Source organism: Parasteatoda tepidariorum, chromosome X2 (genome assembly GCF_043381705.1).
Source record: "Parasteatoda tepidariorum isolate YZ-2023 chromosome X2, CAS_Ptep_4.0, whole genome shotgun sequence".
NCBI lineage: Eukaryota > Metazoa > Arthropoda > Arachnida > Araneae > Theridiidae > Parasteatoda > Parasteatoda tepidariorum.
Window position 1 is genome coordinate 52,107,778 of NC_092215.1, and position 22,972 is coordinate 52,130,749.

Consider the following 22,972-nt stretch of genomic DNA (forward strand, 5'->3'; position numbering starts at 1 on the left):
AATGTGACCCCTAACGTAAACTGAGATTATCTTAGCCTGATAACATTATATCTAAAATATTTTGCAATAATTCAAACAAATACTAAGACGAAAAATTCAGCAAAAATGTTTTCCCCCCCGATCTGTGACCCATCCATACTTACTGATGATTGCACAATTTCGGGAAAAGCTACTTCATTTAGTGCTTTGTCCTGGTTATCAATGTACTGATAATCAACACCCCTCAATCTTGTAAACACTATATGACGTAAATTAACCTTATAAATATGAAAACGAAAGACAAAAATCTTTAAACGTTGGAAAATAAATTTTCTCCCTTAAAAAAAAGTTATTTATCGAATTTAAAATTTTAGATTTTGGAAGTTAATGCCCAAAATGGCAGACACAGTTCTTCGTCCTCGCTCTTTAGGAGTTGGTACAGAAGGTTTACCGGATCAATATGCTGATGGAAAAGCTGCGAAGGTTTGGGAAGTTTATATAGGCGAAAAAAATGATCGTACAAAGCATTATCGAGAATTTTTAGTTCAACTTTTACGAAAGCATAACTGTCATCAGATTTTAGATGTTGCTTGTGGCACTGGGTAAGAATTATTAATATTTATCAGTTGGTTTCATCAGTATTTTAATTAGTATCATCAATTCAAGAAATATGCATTTTCTATGAAATCAGTTAATTTGTCCAGCATGCAAAAAATTAAAACGTCGAATATGCAGTAGCCTAAGTTTATCGTACTTTTCTTTTTTGCTAGTTCATTGCAATTATTTATCTTTATTTATTTACAATTTAAATGACAAATTGCTTAGTAATTCTCCATAGAAATGAAAATAGATATTTTTAAATTAAAATAATTGTTTACTAAAAATTTTTAAATTAAAACATGAATGCAAAGCACTGCTCTAAAAATATACTTTTTTATATGTTTATTTCATGTTAATGTTAACTATAGCTATTATTAATTTGATATATCGATAATTTATATTAGAATTGCATTGGTATTATACATTCAGTAAACTGAAGCACAGAATACTTAATATACAAGGCTATTAGTCAATTCAATAAGCATATTTGGTTATTTCTTATTCTTCACTTCGATGTTTTTTTACTGTTAAAAATAATTTAGAGAATTATTTCTACTTAATTAGTCCAAACAAAATTAATTTTAAAGCTGACAACTTTTAACTGCTTTAAAAGTCTTGAAAATAATGGTATATTTTTAATCCATTACAGATTTTTAAATTTTTAAATAAGTGATACAAAAAAGAAATTGCTCAATGCTATATAGGTTTTCCCGTCTTTTGTCTTTCATTTAATGTCCATTATTGCTGACTATTTAACTTTCTTAAGCTCGGTTTATTTCTGACCAACGAAAAAGCACGACCAGCAGGCCTTTTTACAGTGACGTGAATTGTTTATTATTAAACTTTTTAAAAATAATCTGGGATAAAAAGGAGTGTAACTTACGTAGTCTACTATAGAAACCATCATTTTTAAAATCTTCAAATATTATATTTCATTAAACTGGTGAAATTTGCAGTCATGTACATGGATTGTACATGGAAAAATTGCAAAAAATGAATGATTTAAGTACCCTACATTTTAGTTTCATTAACCAGAATGATGGGTCTTTTTTCCAGAAATATCATTATCATGCAATAAGGTAATTTTATCAGATTTTTTTTCTCTGTGCAGTGTGAAATCTGGCGCTGCCTTGCTTTTTAAATTAAAATTACAATAAATAAAAAAAGCAAGAATTGAAAAGATTATATTCATACTTTTTACTGTCGAAATTGTAAATGAAATTTTCAGTCAAAATTTTGTTAAGTAGCATTTGTGCATTTAAAATATGTTGATAAATAATTTAAATTTTTTAAAAGCTAACGTAAACTTAGAAAAAAATATATTTTCTTCTTGTTTTACACGTATTCAATTCCTAATGTTTTAGGATTGCATACGTGTTATATATCCTTTCCTAAAATTTTAGATATCCTAGATATTGCTATTATTATTAATATCTAGATCAATTCTCTGTTGCATTAAATTTTCAAATAAATCTCATCCAAGCAATGTTTTACTAGACTTAACTAGGTATAGCAGTATGCCCTAAATACTTAATTATCATTTCAGATTAAATCTGCTAATTGAAAAAAAATCCTTTTTAATACATATTTATCCGTAAGATAATTTTGTATTCAACTGCATTTCCTTAAGAAAAGTATTTATTACATTTCAATACATTGAAATTCATTATATTTCATATGTTATTCTGCTTCAGATTTCACTATAGTTAAAAACAATAATATTTAAATAATTCAGTTTTTCATACAAAAATACTTTTCTTTAAAAATTGACTACATATAGAGACGTATAAAGCGATGCTGAACTAGATCAATTGACATTCATTAATCAAGCAATTACTTATCATTTGCCTTTTAAAGTTTGCAAAGAGATATTACAGAGATATAAGAGTTTTAGGAAAAATATTAACTATTAGTCATGATAACTTATTTTGATTATATAGCTGAGGTTAGAATGCAATGTTTTTATAGGTTATATTGGTACAGACGAAAATTAACAATACTAATTTAAAGCTAATTCAGTGATAATTCTAAGCCCCGCCGAAACACTCTGTTTAGGGATAGCGAACTCATTGCACGAGTGCCACTAAATGGCACATAACATGTATTTTGGTGGCACGGAAAAAGTTTAGATTAACTTACTTTTATTTAATTACATTTACTGAGTAGAACATTTCAAAATAAAAAGAATATTCCAATGCTAGTGGTTATCTAGGTTTAGAAACAATTACGATTTTGCGAGCAATTATGACATTTTCTAAGACGCAAGGTTTACTATTGTATCAGTTATGCCTCCTCAACTATGCAAGTCTATGTCAACAATGTAAAAAATTCAAATCAAATTACGGTAAAAAGTATCGGCACTCAGTATGCCAGTATTTTTAACCGTAAAATTCACTTTTAAAAAAACATGCCACGGAGCAAAAGATCTGATAAACCGTAATTTCACAGTAATAATTACCGTAATATCACTAAATTGCTCTAATTATTTAAATATTTCTGTAAAATTAATGGTATAATATTTTACGGTAAAAATAGATTTTACGAAGTGCCGATACTTTATACCTTAATTTGATCCGGAATTTTCTACAATGCATTATAAATATTTACAGTTTTTTTAATCGTGCAAAATATTCATTTTTGAGAGAGTGGCCACATGTTTCAAAAAGTGACTGCCATTAAAAGCATTACAACTGGCCTCTGGCCAGTAACAAACTTTCCTAATTTTGCCCTATATTTACCAGGTAACCGATTTACCTGTTTTTCCGTAAAAATGGATTTTAAGGTAAAAATTGATTTTACGGTAAAATGGATTTCACGGATGATTCATTCAAATTGCCGGTACTTTGAACCGTAATTTGATCCAGGGTTTTTTACAGTGTTGAGAAGACAGGCTTTTTTTTGGGGGGGGGGAATACGTGCTTGCGGTGTGTTGTGAAAAGGGAACCCAAATTAAATTATAAATTACGGAGGAAAAAAAACTTGCAATGAGAACAGGAGCAATGAAAACTTGCAAAACAGCCTGAGGAAAAATAGCACATTTGTAAGAAGTTGAGAGAATAAATTCTATACAATCGATTGTAAGAAAAAAACCTTGTTCCAGAATTAAAGTTATTTAATAAATAACTGAAATGGAGTTACACAACGTAATTCAATGGTCCGAAATCAAAGCAGTATCTTACAGATTAAATTTTTTATATGTATAACTAGGGAAGGAATCGATGCCTAAAAATAATAAACCTTAATGTAACTAACACTCTAATCGGAAAAGGCTCACCATCTTTGGCCAATAATATAAGTATTAATCCATTTCCCTTAATAACTGTTTTCTAAAAATTAATATCACTTTTCCTTAAATTATCGAAAAATAACCATTTTATGTAATCATTTCTCTAAATAAAGATATCGTTTCCAATTAGGATTTTATTTTTCGAAACGGAATCTTAAGAGGTATGTGACCTTATTTAGACAAATCATCTTGTCCAATTTCGGATTTTCAATAACATAAATTCAACTACGATAAACAAGCAATTAAATAATAGAGAAGCATCTCCTCTTTCTATTATTATGTCATAAGTGTTAGGACAGACCGACGCAAGATAAGAGGTTATCAATCTCGGATCATGACATTTATTCTCAAGAGATTTGTTATCAATTCGATTTACGCATTTATTTACCATCCTATTTTTTTTGTCAATATAGACAATAATCGTGAGCTCACTTACGATTTTTTTAATGATTTTTTATCTATTGAAGCTAAGGACTCGTGAACGCAATGTATAACGTGCATCCACGAGTTCTTAACTCATCATCACTTATGATAATTCCTAAATCATGAAAAAAAATGTGCGTATCGTATCTCTTCTCTCGTGACTTTAAGTACACGAGAACTTTTTTTAGATTGATTAGATAGATTTTTCTAACTGTCAATGCACTTATGCATATTTTGCAAGATTTAATTACAATAAAGTACTTAGTTAACAACAATATTTACTCCTATCAACAACGAGATGATCAAGAAATTTATTTCTTTATTATCCTGTTCGTATAAAGTTTAAATATTCATATAAACTTTTCAGTATATAATGAAATAATAGTATACCTGATATTAAGCTTTATACAGTTTAAATGATGTACATCATCTTATTTATAATTTTTTTTTTAAATAAAAAGTTAAACTTAATAATTTTATCGATATTATGAAAGAAACTTTCACACAGTTTGGAAAATATGTGCGTTATGCCATTATAGGCATTACATATTTACTCGCAAATTCTTGAAAATACTTGCGTTATGCCATTACAGGCATTACATATTTACTCGCAAATTTTTGAAAATACGTACTTTATGTCATTATGGGCATTACATATTTCCTATTAAACTCATAAAAGTCTATTTAATTCTCTGATAACATTCTTAATGTAGGGTAAACCTAGGAAAAATGACCATATTTTATTTAAATCGAAACAGAAATACTATACGAATAGAGAGATACAAGAAATGTTTCATCACATTTTAAATTCTCCTGCACGCACTCAACACATTTTGAACAAAATTGAAAACAAAGAAATATTGAGAACAAAGTATGAAAGAAAAAATGTTTGAAAAAAAAAACTTACAGTTGGTTATCTCTCCTTAACGTTGAAGTGAATTGGCCGCTCAATAGAGTAAAGGAAAAGTAAACATGAAAAGTAACACATTTCATTCAGTTAACCATAAATAGCTTTCAATAAGTTATTAAGAATGGATTTTGTCATGGAAAACAAGTAAAAAGAAATTAATAAGAAAAATCGAATATATAGATTTGATGTATAGATTTAATAACATTTTTGACAAAGGGTTTCAAAGTTTGTACATGTTTCATGGAGCCACTGCATGCTTCTTACACATCTTTTCCAGTCGTCATTTTTACTTATAGTATTGTATTCCTCCCCACAGCTAACACAACTGATATTCACCAAATTCTGAGTCTGTAGAATTAGATAATATGTAAGTTCTATCGAGGATAGGATTAGGGACAATATGTTATGTCTGTAGAATCGGAGTGAGATATATAAGGCTTGCCCGGACCTTAAAAAATTCTAAAAAGCTATTTTAAAACTGTAATGAGAAAGCTAAGGATTTATTTTTATTTGCTCATCATGAAATTACGAAATCAAATGAAATGAAACCATACAAAAACCATTAAGGAAACCAAAGATTCCGAGATTTATTTATTTGAGAAAATTAATCGTGGTGATGAATACGAATTTATTAAAATACATCATAATTTTTTTCACCTCTTTTTAAATTTTTAAAATTTCTACGATCCTTGACATGTCTATACGCATTAATGAGAAGTGGCCATCACTTCTCTCTTGTACTAGGCCATCTCACCTAAAATTGAATATTCCTTTACATTTTTCTCAGAAACAAAGATTGGAATATATAAGAGCCTTTAATGTCCAGCTAGTTTGAAAAAATATAACCAACATATTGAAAAACAACAAATACTTAATTCAGAAAAATATTTCAATACCTAAATAAAAAAAAATCAAATATTGTTTTAGTTCAAATTAATAAGCAAGTTAAAATGCTTTCTGAAGAACTGCATCTGCCGCAACATGAGAAATATTGAAGATATTTAAATTGGCAAACTCTCCTCTAAGGACATTTATCCTAGATTTACCCTAAATATAACGACTAACTAATGTTTAAATATAGGCACGAACATCAAGCATATTCTACTTTTAGACTTGTTTTCTAGTACTGATTAGACATAATCATAAAAATTAATTCCGTTACATGTTTGCTTTAATTTTCTTACATCTTTTCGGGGTTATTCTTCTTTAAGCCAAATTATTTTAAATAAGCGATTTGTGTCATTAGGTTAGCTAGATTAACCTGATTTTTAGCAAAACACCCTTTGATAAATCATTAACCCTATTGCATCAGACAGTAAAGAAGAGATTTGCTCTTCCCTTAGCCTGTCTGTTAAAATTTTAAATATTTATATTTAATGTTTAATCTCTTGTAAAAAAGAGTAATATCACAACATTGCTAAAGAAGCTGTCAAGATGCATGATTTAGTAAATTACCTTACTTTTTTGGTACTTCCTTAACAGTTAATAAAGATCAGTGAAATAAGAAATGCTACAATTCTCTTATTTCTTTTGTACGAATATTATAAATAGTTAATATATATTTCAAGACGAATACAAAACAACTTCATAACAAGAAATAAATGAGAACGAATTTAACACCAAATCGGAAGCATTTATCAAACATTAATATTTTCGAAAAATCTACTTCCATCAAAACCTAACAGTTAAAATAGTCCATTTTCAAAATAATTCCCTTCCACGTGCATCTAAGATATTCCGAACACACTGTTAGAATTTTAATTCTAAAATTGCAGTAAAATAACCGGTTGCAGTCTAACCATCCAATTAACAGTAAAGCTTAAGGTAAAGGATATTTTTTACCTTTGCGGTTTTGAAATCGTTTATAATGAATATGGTCAAAAAAATATGAATACAAAACCATATGGTTTTCGAACCATTTACAACTAGCATGGTTAGAAACCCATAAAAAATAAATTTGACTGGTCAGTGGAGCTAGGCGCTTCGTTAGGTTATGGGCATTAAAGTCAGGTAGTGGTTGAGTCGTTTTATATCAAATGAAACATGGAATGTGGTTTGATTAGTTTATCTGGTCGTTTATCCTTTCGTAAAAGATGAAAAATACTGGATTTATTTGTGTTAAGCAGCTTTATGATGCTGCCATCGATATGTGAATGAAATAATCGTATTCAAATAGTTCATAGTTACAAATTGAGGACAGCAGGACACTGGAAACTATACATGTGCCAAAGGGAATGGAATAAATACTGTGGTATCAACGTTGGAACTCGAACCCGGTTCTGTCGGTCATGAGATTGACAGATCAGCCCTCTCGGCTATAAAATTCACCCAGCTGCAAGGAACTAAGTGGCTTCGTTAGATGGGCTTAATTAGTGCGATAAAATTCTGGTTATTTATCCTTATTAAGTGAAAGCAGTTAATAAATTGTTTTTCTTCTCACAGTTAATAGTATAAATACCATCTTATTTATGGTTATTTGCCTGTTTTGTTTGAATATGTCAAAATTGCAATTAAGCAAATTGATATTCAACTTTTTTTCTGAGGAATTTTTTACAGTGCATAATAATAATGAAAAAATCCATCTCAGAGTTGTTTGAGTTTTTTTTTTCAATTTAGACAAAATAGATAGTCAAATTCAAATTAGGAAAGAAATTTTTGATAAATGCGAAAACACATAGAATAAATGTGATAAAAAAAACATATAAACTTAAAAGTTATTTTGGGCAAATTGCGAGACAACCTTGAAACCCTGCTCCCATTACTAATGAATAGTATTATCGACTTGATCTGAGTAATGCCACACAACGCCCGTTTTTCTTATCTTATCAAATGACTATTCTCTTCGATAAATTGACGGAGTAATCGCGTTATTTTACACCAGATAATTTCTTGAACTCTATAATTTGCGAAATATTTGAATTTTTTTTTTTTAAGTGAATTTTTTTATTCCTACAAGCATAATATTTTTCAGCACATTACTACCCAGGAAAAAGTTGTGATGCTACTATTATCTAATTTAAAACTTCCTTCACTTTAGAAATAAACAAATATGAAATAACAGTCGACATGTTTCAAGCTCTTCAAAAATAGGCATCAATTTTCAAGATTTGCCAGACGTGAATGAAAAGACTGATTTAAAATAAAAAACGTAAAGTTGCCAAAGGAAAATGTAAAAATGAAGGTGGAACTGGAAAAACCACAGAAGCCGAGAGAAAAGAAAGATGAAAAACAGAACAAGAGAAATCACAGTGGCCGAGATGCAAATCAGGGTAAAATGCGTTATGGCGAGAAGAGGAGGAACTAATGTCGTTAACAAAGAAATCAGCATTCAAATGAATAAAACAAGATTCCAGGACATCAAGATGAGCTGATGTAACTGGGGTGGAAATTATTTTTAGCATTGTCGAAATTTAATTTATACCCAAGATTCCAACATGGAATGTGGTAAATGCCCCAGCGATTATCAAAGCTAATAGGATCTTTAAGATACTTAAATTTGATTTTGTTAAGGCCTGAAAATGACTTTAAAACCAAAAAGGAGAGGATATTAGCAATTTTTTCACAAACGGAAGAATAAAAAAAGAAGCGTTCGAAACATGCCGACCGTTATTTCATGTTTGTTTATTTCTGAATCGAATGAAGTTTTCAAGCAAGTAATACCTTACAGCTTCAGTTTCTTGGGATTATTTATTTAATATGACGTTACTAGCTTAAAAACAATAAAATTATATGTTTAATATGACGTTACTAGTTTAAAAACAATGAAACAAGTTCTAAATCTTTTTAAGTCTTTTAAATCTCTTTTTTACAGCATTTGTATTTTGTTTGTTATTCAAATTTTATATTTTATTATGTAATTTACATTTACAGTATTGACTCTATAATGCTTGTAGAAGAAGGCTTTAAAATGATGAGTGTAGATGCTAGTGATAAAATGCTTAAGTATGCTATTAGAGAACGTTGGAATCGACGTAATGAAACAGGATTTGACAAATGGGGTGAGACAATAGAGCATTAATTATTATTTTAAAATATTTCAGATGAAATATACGCCCGAATAGTAACATTCGGATATGTTTAAAATTCGGGTACGTTTTTTGTTCTGAAGCAAATTTATGTTTTGCATTAAGAGATAATTTGCATTAAGAACTAAATTTGCTAATACTCATATCTTTCTTCACTTTTCACTTCAAAGTTTACGTAAAAGACTACACTTTAAATAATTAATTATTAACAATTAGTTATTTTTTCAATTTTTCAGTTTAAATATACTCTCAAGTAGTATTCGGGTATGTTTAAAAAACACTCCGAATGAACTGCCTGAGTTTTTGTTCTGAAGCAAATTGATCTTTTGAAGTAAATATATCTTTGCATAAAGATATAAATTTGCTAATACTCATAATATCTTTCTTCACTTTTCACTTCAAAGTTTACGTAAAGGACTACACTTTAAATAATTAATTATTAAGAATTAGTTATTTTTTCGATTTTTCAGCTTAAATTTAAATATACTTTCGAGTAGTATTTGGGTATGTTTAAAAAACCCACCCCGAATGAACTGTCTGAGTTTTTGTTCCGAAGCAAATTTATCTTTTGAAGTGCATATATTTTTGCATAAAGAGATAAATTTGCTAATACTGAGAATATCTTTCTTCATTTTTCACTTCAAAGTTTAAGTAAAAGACTACACTTCTAATGATTAATTATTAACAACACTTCTGAAAATCAATTGTTGACAATTATTTTTTTAAGCTTACAGACTTAATGTACTCCCGAGTAGTAACATTCGGGTGTGTTTAAAAAACCCACCCCGAATGAAATGCCTGAGTTTTTGTTCTGAAGCAAATTTATCTCTTGAAGTACATATATTTTTGCATAAAGAGATATATTTGCTAATACTGAGAATATCTTTCTTCATTTTTTACTTCAAAGTTTACGTAAAAGACTACACTTCTAATGATTGATTATTAACAGCAATTCTGAAAATCTATTGTTGACAATTATTTTTTCAAGTATACAGACTTAATATACTCCCGGGTAGTAACATTTGAGTATGTTTAAAAAAATCACCCAAATGAAATGCCTGAATTTTTATTCCGAAGCAAATTTATCTTTTGAAGAACAGATATATTTGCTAATACTGAGAATATCTTTCTTCATTTTTCACTTCAAAGTTTACGTAAAAGACTACACTTCTAATGATTAATTATTAACAACATTTCTGAAAATCAATTGTTGACAATTATTTTTTCAAGTATACAGATTAAATTTTTTCCCGAGTAGTAACATTCGGGAATGTTTAAAAAAATACACCCCGAATGAAATGCCTGAATTTTTATTCCGAAGCAAATTTATCTTTTGAAGTACAGATATATTTGCTAATACTGAGAATATCTTTCTTTATTTTTCACTTCAAAGTTTGCGTAAAAGACTACACTTCTAATGACGAATTATTAACAACATTTCTGAAAACCAATTGTTGACAATTATTTTTTCAAGTATACAGATTTAATTTACTCCCGAGTTGTAACATTCGGGAATGTTTAAAAAATACATCCCGAATGAAATGCCTGAATTTTTATTTCGAAGCAAATCTATCTTTTGAAGTACAGATATATTTGCTAATACTGAGAATATCTTTCTTCATTTTTCACTTCAAAGTTTTCGTAAAAGACTACACTTCTAATGATTAATTATTAACAACACTTCTGAAAATCAATTGTTGACAATTATTTTTTCAAGTATACAGATTTAATTTACTCCCGAGTAGTAACATTCGGGAATGTTTAAAAAAATACACCCCGAATGAAATGCCTGAATTTTTATTCCGAAGCAAATTTTTCTTTTGAAGTACAGATATATTTGCATTAAGAGATATATTTGCTAGCACTAAGAATATCTTTCTTCATTTTAAAGTGTAAGTAAAAGATAATACTTCTAATAATAGATAAGTATTTTAAATGTCATTACTCTATCCATTACCGTATCTGAATGATTTTATCACTCACCAAATGTCTAAGTAGACAATAGCAATTACGGAAAAAAAAAGTTGCATTCAAGAGTAATTTCGATTGAATACTTATTTTCAAGCTTTCTATCATAAACTTTGTCCTTGCATTTCAAAAGTCAATAAAGTTTTTGTTTGTAAGTTCTGAGATTTATGTAAAAATAATTTTGGTCTACATAAACATTTTTAAAAAGTAAACATTAAATTAATTTTTGAAAATATTCCTTTTACTGGTCAGGTTTAACCCATAACAAATCGCTAGGCAACTTCAAGGTTTTTTTCAGAAAATATAACATACAACACAAAAATAATATTACACGTGAAATAAGACATGATGGTTTGGGGGATAGACAGCTCGCATCCTAATGAGGTGATCCGGGTTCGAATCACAGCAATGGCTGGTTGTTATGAATTCACACGGCTCTCATCGACTACAGTGCTGACGTAAAATAGCCTCAGTAGTCCCCTTGCCATCAAGCTAATCGTGGGCTGTTTTTGTGGTTTTGCTCTCCATGTAGCGTAAGTGCGGGTTAGTTTCCTCAACGAAATCTTCCACGAAGGCAAATTTCTCTCAATACTTGATCCAGGAGTTGCCTTGCCTTCTAAATTGATTCAAAATTACAAGGTTACGGTGTTGAAAATTGGCAGTCGTAAGCTGAAAATTGGGTAGATTGTTCAACGACGGTTATAAAATATGATATACGTCAAATACTTATCAAAAATGTGAATTAAAGAAATTCATATACTGAAAAAAATTCAGTAATAAAATTCCTACTTTTTCTTAGAATGACCGATACATTTTTGCAAGCTCCAAATAACTATTTTTTTATGTTTGAAATTCAGAATAAAAATTTATAAATAAAAGTAATACTTACGCATTTTATGGATATCAGACATAAAAGATCAATTATCTGGAAAATCAAAAAGTGAAAAAGAACAACTCTTTAAGTTTGAAGCACTCAGTTCTGTAAAAAGTGATGATTTACTGAAGAAATTGACAAGAGTGTGATTTTTTACAACGAGACCATTTTTGATTGGTAGTTAGGTTTAAACTAATTGTAAATATAAACAGACGTAAAATCTAAGTAGAGGAATTTCTAGGAATTATTTAAAAATGTGAAACAACCTCTATTGTTTCGGTATTCAAATGTTTATTTGACCTTCTTTTTAATATTATTTGGGAAAGTCAAAGTTCTCTTTTATTCCATTTTTAAAATTTTTTAAATATTCATTCGCAAGGATAGCACTAAATTCACCTCCTTCTATCATATAGACTTGTTTTAAATCTATAGCGAACCCTTTCCTTTACCGAGTATTCTGTTTCGTAACAATACCGAATCTTCGGCGGAAAATGTGAAAAACATAGCTATTATCCCTCCCTTGTTTGTTTCAAAAATATATAAACTTCTAATAATATTCAAGATACAATTGAAACATCATCACGTACTTTAAATCCAGTTTTTCCAAAATTTTTGGTTCATAGATTAAAAGTGGGCTACATAAAAAATACCTTCACCAGACATACTAGGTGTTTTGTAAACACTAACCTTAATATACATATTTTTTTGGAATCATTGTCAAAAATAAAGCTAAGAAACAAGGCATGACAATAGAGATAAAAATTTAATATTTAAGGAAGTAAGAAGCAAAATCTTCATCGAAATATGTGTCAATATTTTGGGGGAAAGCAATATCAATTACACACGTAACAATTGAGAACAATAGCATTGAAAATGTTTAAGATTTATTTGGAAATTCTTAATATTTTTTAGAATTCTACAAGATTATCTTTATTTTCAACCTTATTATTTGCTTATCTTTTAATTTCTTCTTTTTTTTCACAAGGCGACACATTTACCATGTTTTAGAAAAAATAGAAAAAAATAGATAAACTGAAATATCGAATCCAGTATGATTACCGAAGAATATCTTGAAAGAAAATGGTTCTAATAAAGGCTTTTTAACTGTTATGAGCTTCTTCTTATAATCAATCAGGTTTTGATATTTTTAACGATAATAATTGATTGCATTTTCTCTTTCCAGTAATTGAAGAGGCTAATTGGTTAACTCTACCAGAAGACATCCATAAACCAAATGGAGGTTTTGATGCCGTTATTTGTTTGGGAAACTCATTTGCCCATTTGTTTGATTTGAAAGGGGATATGTCTGATATTAAGCTAGCGATAGAAAACTTCCACGAGATGATAAAGCCCAATGGATATCTTCTAATTGATCACAGAAACTACGATTATACACTCAACCACGGCAGAACTCCAGCACATAGCATTTACTACAATGTAAGTATTTAAACATAAAAAAGTTTATCGTAGTTTTAAAACATTTAGAGACAAATTTTTTCATACTGAGTGCTTGCTCTATATAGATAAATTCTTCTTTAATATACGTAGAGGGATCAAATATATATGAGACATTTTTAATAGTACCAGACGAATTTTATTCTCATTGTCATGGCAACAGTAGAACTTTATCTATAGTGTAAAAATAGTTTGGCGATGTTTAGTTCGTTGTAAGTCCTTTTTTTAATAACATAAGTGAGCCTAGTGTTCCTAATGCAGTTGCACAACTCATAGTAATAAAATTTTTACCAAGAGAAGACATCAAACCTGTTAAAATTCACACACACTTCGGCAATGATATCCAGCCAAAGACTCAAGAATACAAATGGCACAATCTCAGTAGTAAAGTAACTTGGGCCCTTATTAGACAAATAGCTTAATAAGGGTTCAAAAGGTCATTGTTTTCCTGACATTTTCTCTATATAGAATTGTCAGATTTAACTTATATTTTAGATTCATTATTCAGTTATTATAGGTTCTATGTAGGCCATTCGAGGGCCAATATTGACAAAAATATAGACATTCTAATGTCGGTCGCTCGGTGCATATTCTCATAGGACCTATATTGAACCAATTTTGAGCCCAAACTGGGGCCAAGATAAAAATTTTTGCTGGACAAGTTATTTAAACAAAGCCGAGAAGAAGTTGAAAACTTTTCTCATGATCCTTGACTAATAACGAGTCTTAAGGCAGAGAAAATTGGCCAAGTTCGTGACCTTATTCATAATGACCAGCGAAGGAAAGTTCGAGAAATTAGAGCTATAACAGAGTTGAGTTATGAAAGTATGCAAAACATAATTCGTAATGATTAGGAATATCGAAAAATCTCATCAAGCTGGATGCCCAGAATTTTTTAAGCAAATCAAAAACCTGAATAAAAAACTTTTGTCAAAATTGCAATGGAAAACAGTTGAACATCGTCCATATAGCCTGGACTTAGCCCCTTCGGACTATCATTTATTTGAACCCTTTAAAGAACTCTTGGGAGGGGGGCGAGAAATTTTTATCCAATGATGAGGTAGAAGATTTTGTGTGCAATTGGTTCACTGCACAACCTACTTCTCTCAATACCACTGGGTTTAAAAAACTTTCAAAACATTGGAAAAAGTGTGTTAGAGTTCACGGAAAGTGAGTAGAAAAATAAAGTTTTTGTATTTTTTTAAAGTAAAATTTCAATAATTAGCAATTAAAAAAGTTAAACTTATATTTGATCTACTCTCGTATATATAATAAAAAATGAAGTAAAAAAGTGTACTTTATTGGGTCACAAATTAACATTCAAGCACAGAAGAGACAATAGCGCAACAACCGAAATCGGTCGAAACACTATTGAATAGGACAAGATGAAAAACATTAAAATCAGCTTGATTTAGAGGCGTTTCGAATAATCGGAACAATCTGCTTATAAACAAAACCATGATACAAGGGACCATTTGTCTCTATCACAATATAAAAATTGTTTATTTCTTTATTCAATTTCAATGCAAATTACTTTTAAACTTTTCTTTTAAATTCATAAAAATATTTTAATACAGTGCATTTATATATTCGCCAACTATTCAGGTTGTTGTTGCAAACAATTGCTATAGAACAACTAATTACCGAACACTTGCCATCATATGTCTTATTTTGCTAAAAAAGTAAATAAATAAATAAATTTTTAAATAGAAAATAATTGTAAAAGTTCTTTTTTTATTTGTATTTTTAAAGTGTATGCTTTAAAAGTATTTTGGAAAAGTATTTTATAAAAGTAGATGCAAAGTAATTTTTTCGAATAAAATAAAGTCTCCCATGACACCTTTAGTGTTAAAATATATTCTGCAACAATTTGTTGCCAGTTTCAAAAAATTTGAAAACTAGTCTTCAAATATTTACAAAAAAAAAATTAGAATTTTTTTTTTAAAGTATAAACATTAGTACACAACATTCTAGAGGTAAAAAATAAAAAATAGATTAAATATTTTTACGGATTTTGTCTTTTTGCTGTAAACATTCGAAAAAAAGACAGTTTGTATGAAAAAAAAGATTATTCAAATAAACAAAAATATTAAACCAAACATCCTAACAAGATAATTAATGTTTTGTAAAGAACAAGACTTATTTACTAACAAATTACGTAATAGACACGTATTTGTGTTTTGTGCGGCGACTACGTATTTGTGTGGCGATAAGACGAATTTAGTCAACTTAGAGGCGCATTAAAAAAAATTGTAATTTAAAATATGCTGAATTAACGAATTTATCAATCTAAATATGAAGGAATTCTTGTAATACTTCTTTTATATTGCAATTCTTAAAATGCTTATTTTCATCTCACTTCCTAAACGTTAAATTTATTTTTTTAACATTGTAATTCATAAAAAGTTTATTTTGATCGTATTTCATAAAAATCAAATTTACTTCTTCACTATTGCAATTCATAAAACGTTTATATTGATCTTATTTTATAAAAGTAAAATGTTACCTCAAATGTAAAAGTATTTGTTTTTAGGAACATCTTAGAATATTATGCGTATCAGAATTTCTTTCGGTATGCTCATGCAAATTTCTACTGGATCAAAAATTTTGAAATTTTGCATTCTGGTATATACGCTTTATATGCTTTTATTAAACTAGTAGTAAACTACTTTTTATTTTAATTTTATTTTGAATAGAAAGCGTGAGCAAAAAAAATTTTTTTTAAAAATTTTCAGATATGTCCAATTCATTTAACTTATATGTAAGGTAATATTCCCATATATTGAAGCAAACTGGTTATTTATATATATTCAAATAAATTTGAGCTAACTTTTTGTGATTTTTTATAAATCATAAAATTTACAAAAAAGTTTTCAAATAATAAAAAAATAAACATAATAACATTTGTAATAAAAGCTGGCTTTCAATGAATAATTCAACTCGTGCTTTTCACAAATGCAACATTTAAAATATTTGAATATTTTTTTAATGAGAGAAACAAAATTTTTTCATGAAAATTTTATTATTTGCTCGTGCTACTGAAGAAGGAAGAACTGGGGAAAAATGATTCAGTTAAACATTATCACAAATAAAGCGAAAAAGGTGGGATATAGGAAACAGAATAAAATTCATCGTCTCTAAAAATTATAATTATTTTAAGTTTAATTTAAAATGCATTAAAATTTAAAAAAATCTCGATTATGCTTGAACAGTTACGAAAATAAGATTATTTTCAATATTTTTTATATAAGTTTTGAAATTTATTATAAGAAGAAATGAAAAAACGATGAAAGAATGAAAAATTGCTTTCTACGTATGAAATATTTTATTATGTTATTGATAAGAACCCGAAGACATGCATATGAAAGAAAAGAAATCCAAAATTAAATATTACTCATAATACAATAAAGAATACCTCTGCTGTAAAATATACATTTATTAGTCAATAAAATATTTCTGGATTCAATATAATTTTTTTATTCTTTACTCGTAAAGCTTCAATCTAAACTCGCATAAATTTTACTTGTAAGAACAATATCAATTACACACGTAACAATTGAGAACAATAGCATTAAAAATGTTTAAGATTTATTTGGAAATTTTTAATATTTTTTAGAATTCTGCAAGATTATCTTTATTTTCAACCTTATTATTTGTTTATCTTCTTTTTCTTCTTTTTTTTTTTACAAGGAGACACATTACTATGTTTCAGAAAAAATAGATAAAAATAATTTACAGAAATATATGCCGTTTTTGCTGTTTTTCTAGATTTCTATTGCACATTTATAAAGTAAAAACAAATATGTAATAACCAGCTCAGTCTTTAAAGCCCTTTTTAAAAGTAAGCAAAACTGTACTTTTTAAAAGTAAACTGTATTTATTATAAATAATAACTTACATTATAAAACTAAATATTTGCAGTATGAGAAAAAACTGTGTTTAATAATAGATATTCGAATATAAAAGTAAAATGGTTGGTTCTATCTTGTTCAGTTTGTTTATAAGTAACTTAAATACCCATACTTAGGAATAAAAAACGAAACATGCAAAAGGTAAAAATTACAGTGGAGATCAAATTGTTTGTTGCATTTATTTAAAAACTTGATCTTGCCTGATTCCAGTGTGGGGATTTCAAATTAGCTTTGTTCCTAAAGCTACAAATTTTTTTGTTTTATTTTTTAAATGACATTTTAACCTCCTTTTTGTCGAAATACATAAGTTTAAAAATGCTATTTATAACAGGAGGTCACCTTGATGTTACGACAAAATACTGTGGGAGTTATTACACATCATCAAGATTAAAATTGCACAGGAACCCAAGCTCAGAAATGTCGTCGTACTCAGTTAGGGGTGCCTCCCAATTATGACCTGTTCAGATGCATATGAAGAAATAGTTCATAATAGGGAAACGCCCCTAGTAGCGTATGATGGCAATTCCGAGCATGGGTCTGCATACAAATTTAATCCTGATTGTTTGCCTACTCACAAGAAGCTTGTCGCAACATTTACTCGATCCCCTGTTACAGACATTGTTTTTAAACTTTTACATTTCCCCACCAAAAAAGACTAAAAATGTCATTTAAAAAAAGAAACCTGTAACTTGGAGAGAGAAAGCGATTGCAGATTTGAAATCATTGATACGATCAAAATATATGGGGGACTGGTAAGTAAGGTCGCTTCGGCGCATTAATTACTCGTTAGTCTTAAAAACCAATTCATTTTTTTTCTCGATCCATTTCGATTCATTTTCGATCCGGCATTGAAATGTTGTTGCTAACGAGAGTAAATACATTATTGATGAAAAACAAAATCTTGATAACAAATATCAAACACACCAAAACAACATTACTTTCCGGTCCCCCTAGTATTTAAGATCAGTTAAAAAAATCCCATGCAACAGGAAAAAAAAATTGTTCCCCATTGTTATTTAGCTTTCTGCATATTAAAATCAAAGAATGAAAAAAAAAATTTAATTGAAGGTATCGAAAAATTTAAGTATTTAATTAAACGTATTTGGTTATAAGATCTGCGAATAAAAAGTAAATATTCGGCATAAAGATAAGTTTTATCGTCAAGAACTTTTGCCTACATTTTAAAAAAATAATTTCTGCTGCTGTTTTAAAACATTTATTACTCTTTTTTAGAGTAAGCATATTAAAGACATCCAGACATCCATTCTGTATTCTGGGGAAAATCCAAAAATGGTTATGCTGGACTATACCATGGACATTTCGGACATCCTTGGTAGTTTCGATCGAACTGATAGCGAATACACGAAAAAAGGAAGATATCATGGCAATCCAATTGAGTGAGTATTAAAAATAGCCTTGTTTGTAATTTTTTTGTGGAAATTTTTCTAAAAATTTTTATTTTAAACATTTGGCATCTTTGCAATATCTAACCATTTTTTTCCTTAATGTAAATTTATTGCAGAAGTTATTGCTGTTCGAATGTATAGGTTATTATGTATTTCTCATCGATATTTGAATTAGATTTATTAGATAATAGAATTAATTGTAAATTAGAATAGAACAGTAATTTGATTTTGAAATTATTTTAAATGTTTATGTTATTTGAAGTAGGTCTTGAATATTTTCATTTAATGAAATTATGGAATAAAAATTTCACTACAATAAAAATATCCGAACCAGGATTCTTCCCAAAGGGATATTTTCAGTTTTTAGAAAGAATGAGGCCAATCTTATTGTTAATTTTTTTTAAAGATCTGAATTACAGCATTCAAACGAATTTAAAAAAACAAACAAAAAAACATCGGAGAAAAAGTACCCACCAAAAAAAAATGAAACGGAAATAAAAGTAATTAATAGAAAAAAAATTATTACAAATTTAATCTTTTCCAATCACTATTTAAAACCAGATTTTCAAATATAATTTTTTTTCATAAGCTTATATCAATTATTTTAAAATAAATATTCAATTAAAGAGGTGCTTTTTTCATTACCATTTTTGTACTCCTAAACACTCTTTTTTTTGCTTAAGGTGCTTATAATCTAATTAAAATAAAACTTGGTTTTCGTTTGTATTCTACTTTTAATTTGCAAAATGATTTATATTATTCTGGTTTATTTCAAGTTTTGCATTTCTCTTTTAGTTACAGTTTTTTTTCCAAGTTAGTTTAAGATAGATTTTTGCATATACTATTATTTATCGTTGATTCATCTAGCTCTTTCCAGCGAGCAATTATAATTTTCATGATTTTTTTCTTTCTTCATATTGCTGTTGTCACAATTTTTAATATTCTGATTTATATTATTCTGGTTCATTTTAAGTTTTGCATTTCTTTCTTAATTACATTTTTTTCAAGTCAGTTTAATAACGATTTATTCATATACTGTCGTCCAACGTTGGCTCGTCTAGTTCTAGACTGCGGATTCAAGTGAAAAAAAAACTAGCGATTAATTTTTAAGGTGCAATAGTACATTTGAAAAGAAATAAAACAACGCAAGGAATTTGGCTACGTAATATTTCCAGAAATTCCAGACAGGAAATTTTAGAAATTCCAGACAAATAAAATAGGAAAATTAAAAAAATTCAAAGACTAATAATTTTTTACGGTAATAATATAAAGTAAGAAATATCTACGTAATAGATTGCAAAATAATATGCATCTGTCTAGTAAATATATAATAATAAATATTTACGTCACAAGCGTCATTTTATTTCTATGTCACACTTATCAAATAAGTTATCGTTTCCTGACACAGCAAATCCGCCAAGTGTTTGTATCATGATAACTTAGCTATGATTCAGCTTTATTATTCAGTATAAGTCATTAGAGATATTAAAATGAGAAATATGACAAGGCAATATTCTAAAATAAACATTCATGTAGGTCAAATAAATCAGCGCGAGATGTTTTTTCTTTCTTTGAACCAATGCTTAAAAATCACTGAAGTTGATACTAAAATGTCAGAAAAAAATCGATGAAACAAGGGAAAAACATAGGTTTTCTTGAAATTAAATAATAAGCTTTGTAAGCAGCTATTTCAAGATAATTTTTAAAATTCTGATTTTTTATATAATTACTTAGAAAATTTGAGATTTCGAATGAGAATAAAAACTTAGAGTTTAAAGCCGTTAGCAGTAAAATAAATCAATACCTTTCGTTATATGAAAAGTAAAAAAAAATTGCTTAATTAGTTTTAAGGTTATAATTAATTTCAAGTTTTTTTAAATTTTTTTTTTTACTTTATCAAGTTCTTCACGTTGTTTTTGCATTAAAGCGATAGTTTAGTTATTTAAATGGCTTAAACTACCCCGTTTCTTCAATTTTTTAGTATTTTAAAGTTTTGAAATGTAAATAAAATACTTGTAACATTTTTGGAATAAATTATTTTGTGGAAAAATGTTGAAATATGATTGAACTGAAGTTTTCATATAAAATCTTTGAAAACCAGTTTCCATCATCAAATACTTTGAATTCTTATTAAGATCACCCTTAATGTATATTTTTAAGATCCCTGTCAAAAATACAGTAAAAAATTACTTCATGGGTAGAAAATTAATATTGAAGCAAGGAAAGAACAAAAATACCATAAAAATTTAACAAATCACTACTGAAGAAAGTGGATCTAAAAATATCTGAAATTTTTTGATTGTCAGAAGAATCAGAAAGGGGATAAAAGGTGATTATTAGAGACACTTTTAGTTTACATCAGGCAATCAAACTGGTTCAGATGTTTTTCGTCTAGTCTTCCTGATTCGATGGGCTTCGATAATAGTTTTGTTTCTTACTTGCTTTTATATTGTTTGGCGATCCCTAATGTGAATAATTATTTTACTTTTTTCTTGAAAAGGATTCAAAATATATATTTAAGGGTAGTGACAAACTGTTCCTCTCTACATTTTTCCAAAGGAAAAAATTGGAAATACTAGAATTTCCTGCATTGCAACTGGACACTGAATGGAGATATGTTGCTTTATTCGATGAACCACGTTTTATGCTCCATCAGACAGATGGATGTTGGCGCATACTGCGTAAATCGTTTGAAAGCGTACACCCAGCAATGTGCCCGAAGGGTCTAAGATAGAGGACAGAGAATTATGGTCTTTTGAATGTTTTCGTGTCGTCACAAATGAACTTATCATTGTGAAAGGTACGATAGAACAATGCAAGTACGCATCTGTCCTTGCAGACCATGTCCATCCTTACATGATGTTTGTTTTTCTTCCGGAAGATGGAATCTACCAGGCGGGCAATGCGACGTGTCATACAGTTAGTAGCAAACGTGCGTGGTTCAAAAAGTACCAGGATGGGTTTACTATACTCTTCTAGTCACAAAACCCATCGAATTTAAACTCAATAGAGGATTTGTGTGGCCACACCTGTTCGTGCCATAGATCATCAAAAGCGTAACCTAGTGCAGCTGGCCTTTGCACTGCAGTCGGCATGGCACAACTACTAGTGAACACTTTCAGATGCGCGTCTGCGTTTCTCAACTAATTCTCTTCCTGCGTATCTCGCAGCGTTTACACAGCGAGATGTGGATATTCTGGCTTTTGAAAGGTGGTCATATTAGGGAGACAGGACTGTGCAGTTTTACTAGCGGTGCCTTTCCTTTTCTTTAAAAAAATATTATTTTTTTCTATTGTTTATTAAATATTAAAATTGTTGTTTATGAATTCTTAAATTTTATTTTATTTTTGCAGCCATTTTAGATTGTCATATTATCCACACAAATTGAAAGAGTTTTCAAAATTGTTGAAAGAAGTTTTTGGTGGCAATGCAGAACATACAATTTATGGAGATTTCAAGTCTCTAGATTCAGTGCAAGATCCAGCTTTTTACATTCATTTAATCAAAAAAGCAGATTATTAAAGCATAAGTGTCAAGCTTTGTTTCAGTTATATTAACTACTATATATTTAAGTTTATTTACATAAGTTGTTTATATAGTGTTATATTAACACTATTGCGTGTTTACTGTAGTTTGTTTAGCATAACAATGCTTGAAATATAAAAACTTCTAAAATACAAATTTAGTTGTATGTTAAAATGCTTTAAATAAAAAAAAATAGGAGTAAGTAAAAAAAGTATTAATTTTTTATACTGTTTGTATGAGCATATTTTTTTGTATCAAAAACTCTGTTCATGCATCATTTATATACTTTTCGTATTTGTTGTATTTTTGTATTTGTTGTATTTTTGCCTTTCTTTATACAAATGGTTTATACATTTTTTTCTTTTGAAATTTTAATAAATGGTCTTAATTCTAAAATGTGTGTCATCATTAATGCCTCTTTGTTAAAAATATGACTCGTGCACCTCACTTTTCATTTGAATGCACATTATAGTTCACTTTATACTGGGATTGAGAATATAATTCATATAGCAGAAGTGTGGTTCTCAATGTTCAACTCCATAGTTTTGTAAATTTGAATTGAATTTAGAAGACAAGGAATGTCCTGAGCTGCCAATTAAAACAACCTCAG

The 22,972-nt window shown here is 28.5% G+C and overlaps 2 protein-coding genes across 2 annotated transcripts in view; one reads left to right on the forward strand and one right to left on the reverse strand.

Moving 5' to 3' along the window:
• The window catches only part of LOC107452708 (alpha-1,6-mannosyl-glycoprotein 2-beta-N-acetylglucosaminyltransferase), a 49,517-nt gene extending 48,032 nt beyond the window's left edge, over positions 1-1,485 (reverse strand). The window contains exon 1 of the mRNA XM_071188427.1: positions 1,463-1,485. The gene's annotated coding sequence lies outside the window, so the exon portion shown is untranslated. The remainder of the gene's footprint in view (positions 1-1,462) is intronic.
• Positions 201-22,758, forward strand: LOC107452716 (Glycine N-methyltransferase). The gene is made up of 5 exons (XM_016069289.3): positions 201-581; positions 9,069-9,196; positions 13,249-13,502; positions 18,665-18,828; positions 22,191-22,758. Exons 1-5 carry the CDS (start codon positions 367-369, stop codon positions 22,357-22,359), a joined length of 930 nt encoding a protein of 309 aa, XP_015924775.1. The 5' UTR covers positions 201-366; the 3' UTR covers positions 22,360-22,758.
• Positions 22,759-22,972: the final 214 nt, after the last annotated feature.

Coding starts and splice junctions, on each gene's coding strand:
- LOC107452716 (XM_016069289.3), top strand. CDS start 367: ATGCCCAAAATGGCAGACACAGTTCTTCGTCCTCGCTCTTTAGGAGTT. Junction 582..9,068: donor GATGTTGCTTGTGGCACTGG/GTAAGAATTATT, acceptor TTACATTTACAG/TATTGACTCTATAATGCTTG. Junction 13,503..18,664: donor CACATAGCATTTACTACAAT/GTAAGTATTTAA, acceptor ACTCTTTTTTAG/AGTAAGCATATTAAAGACAT.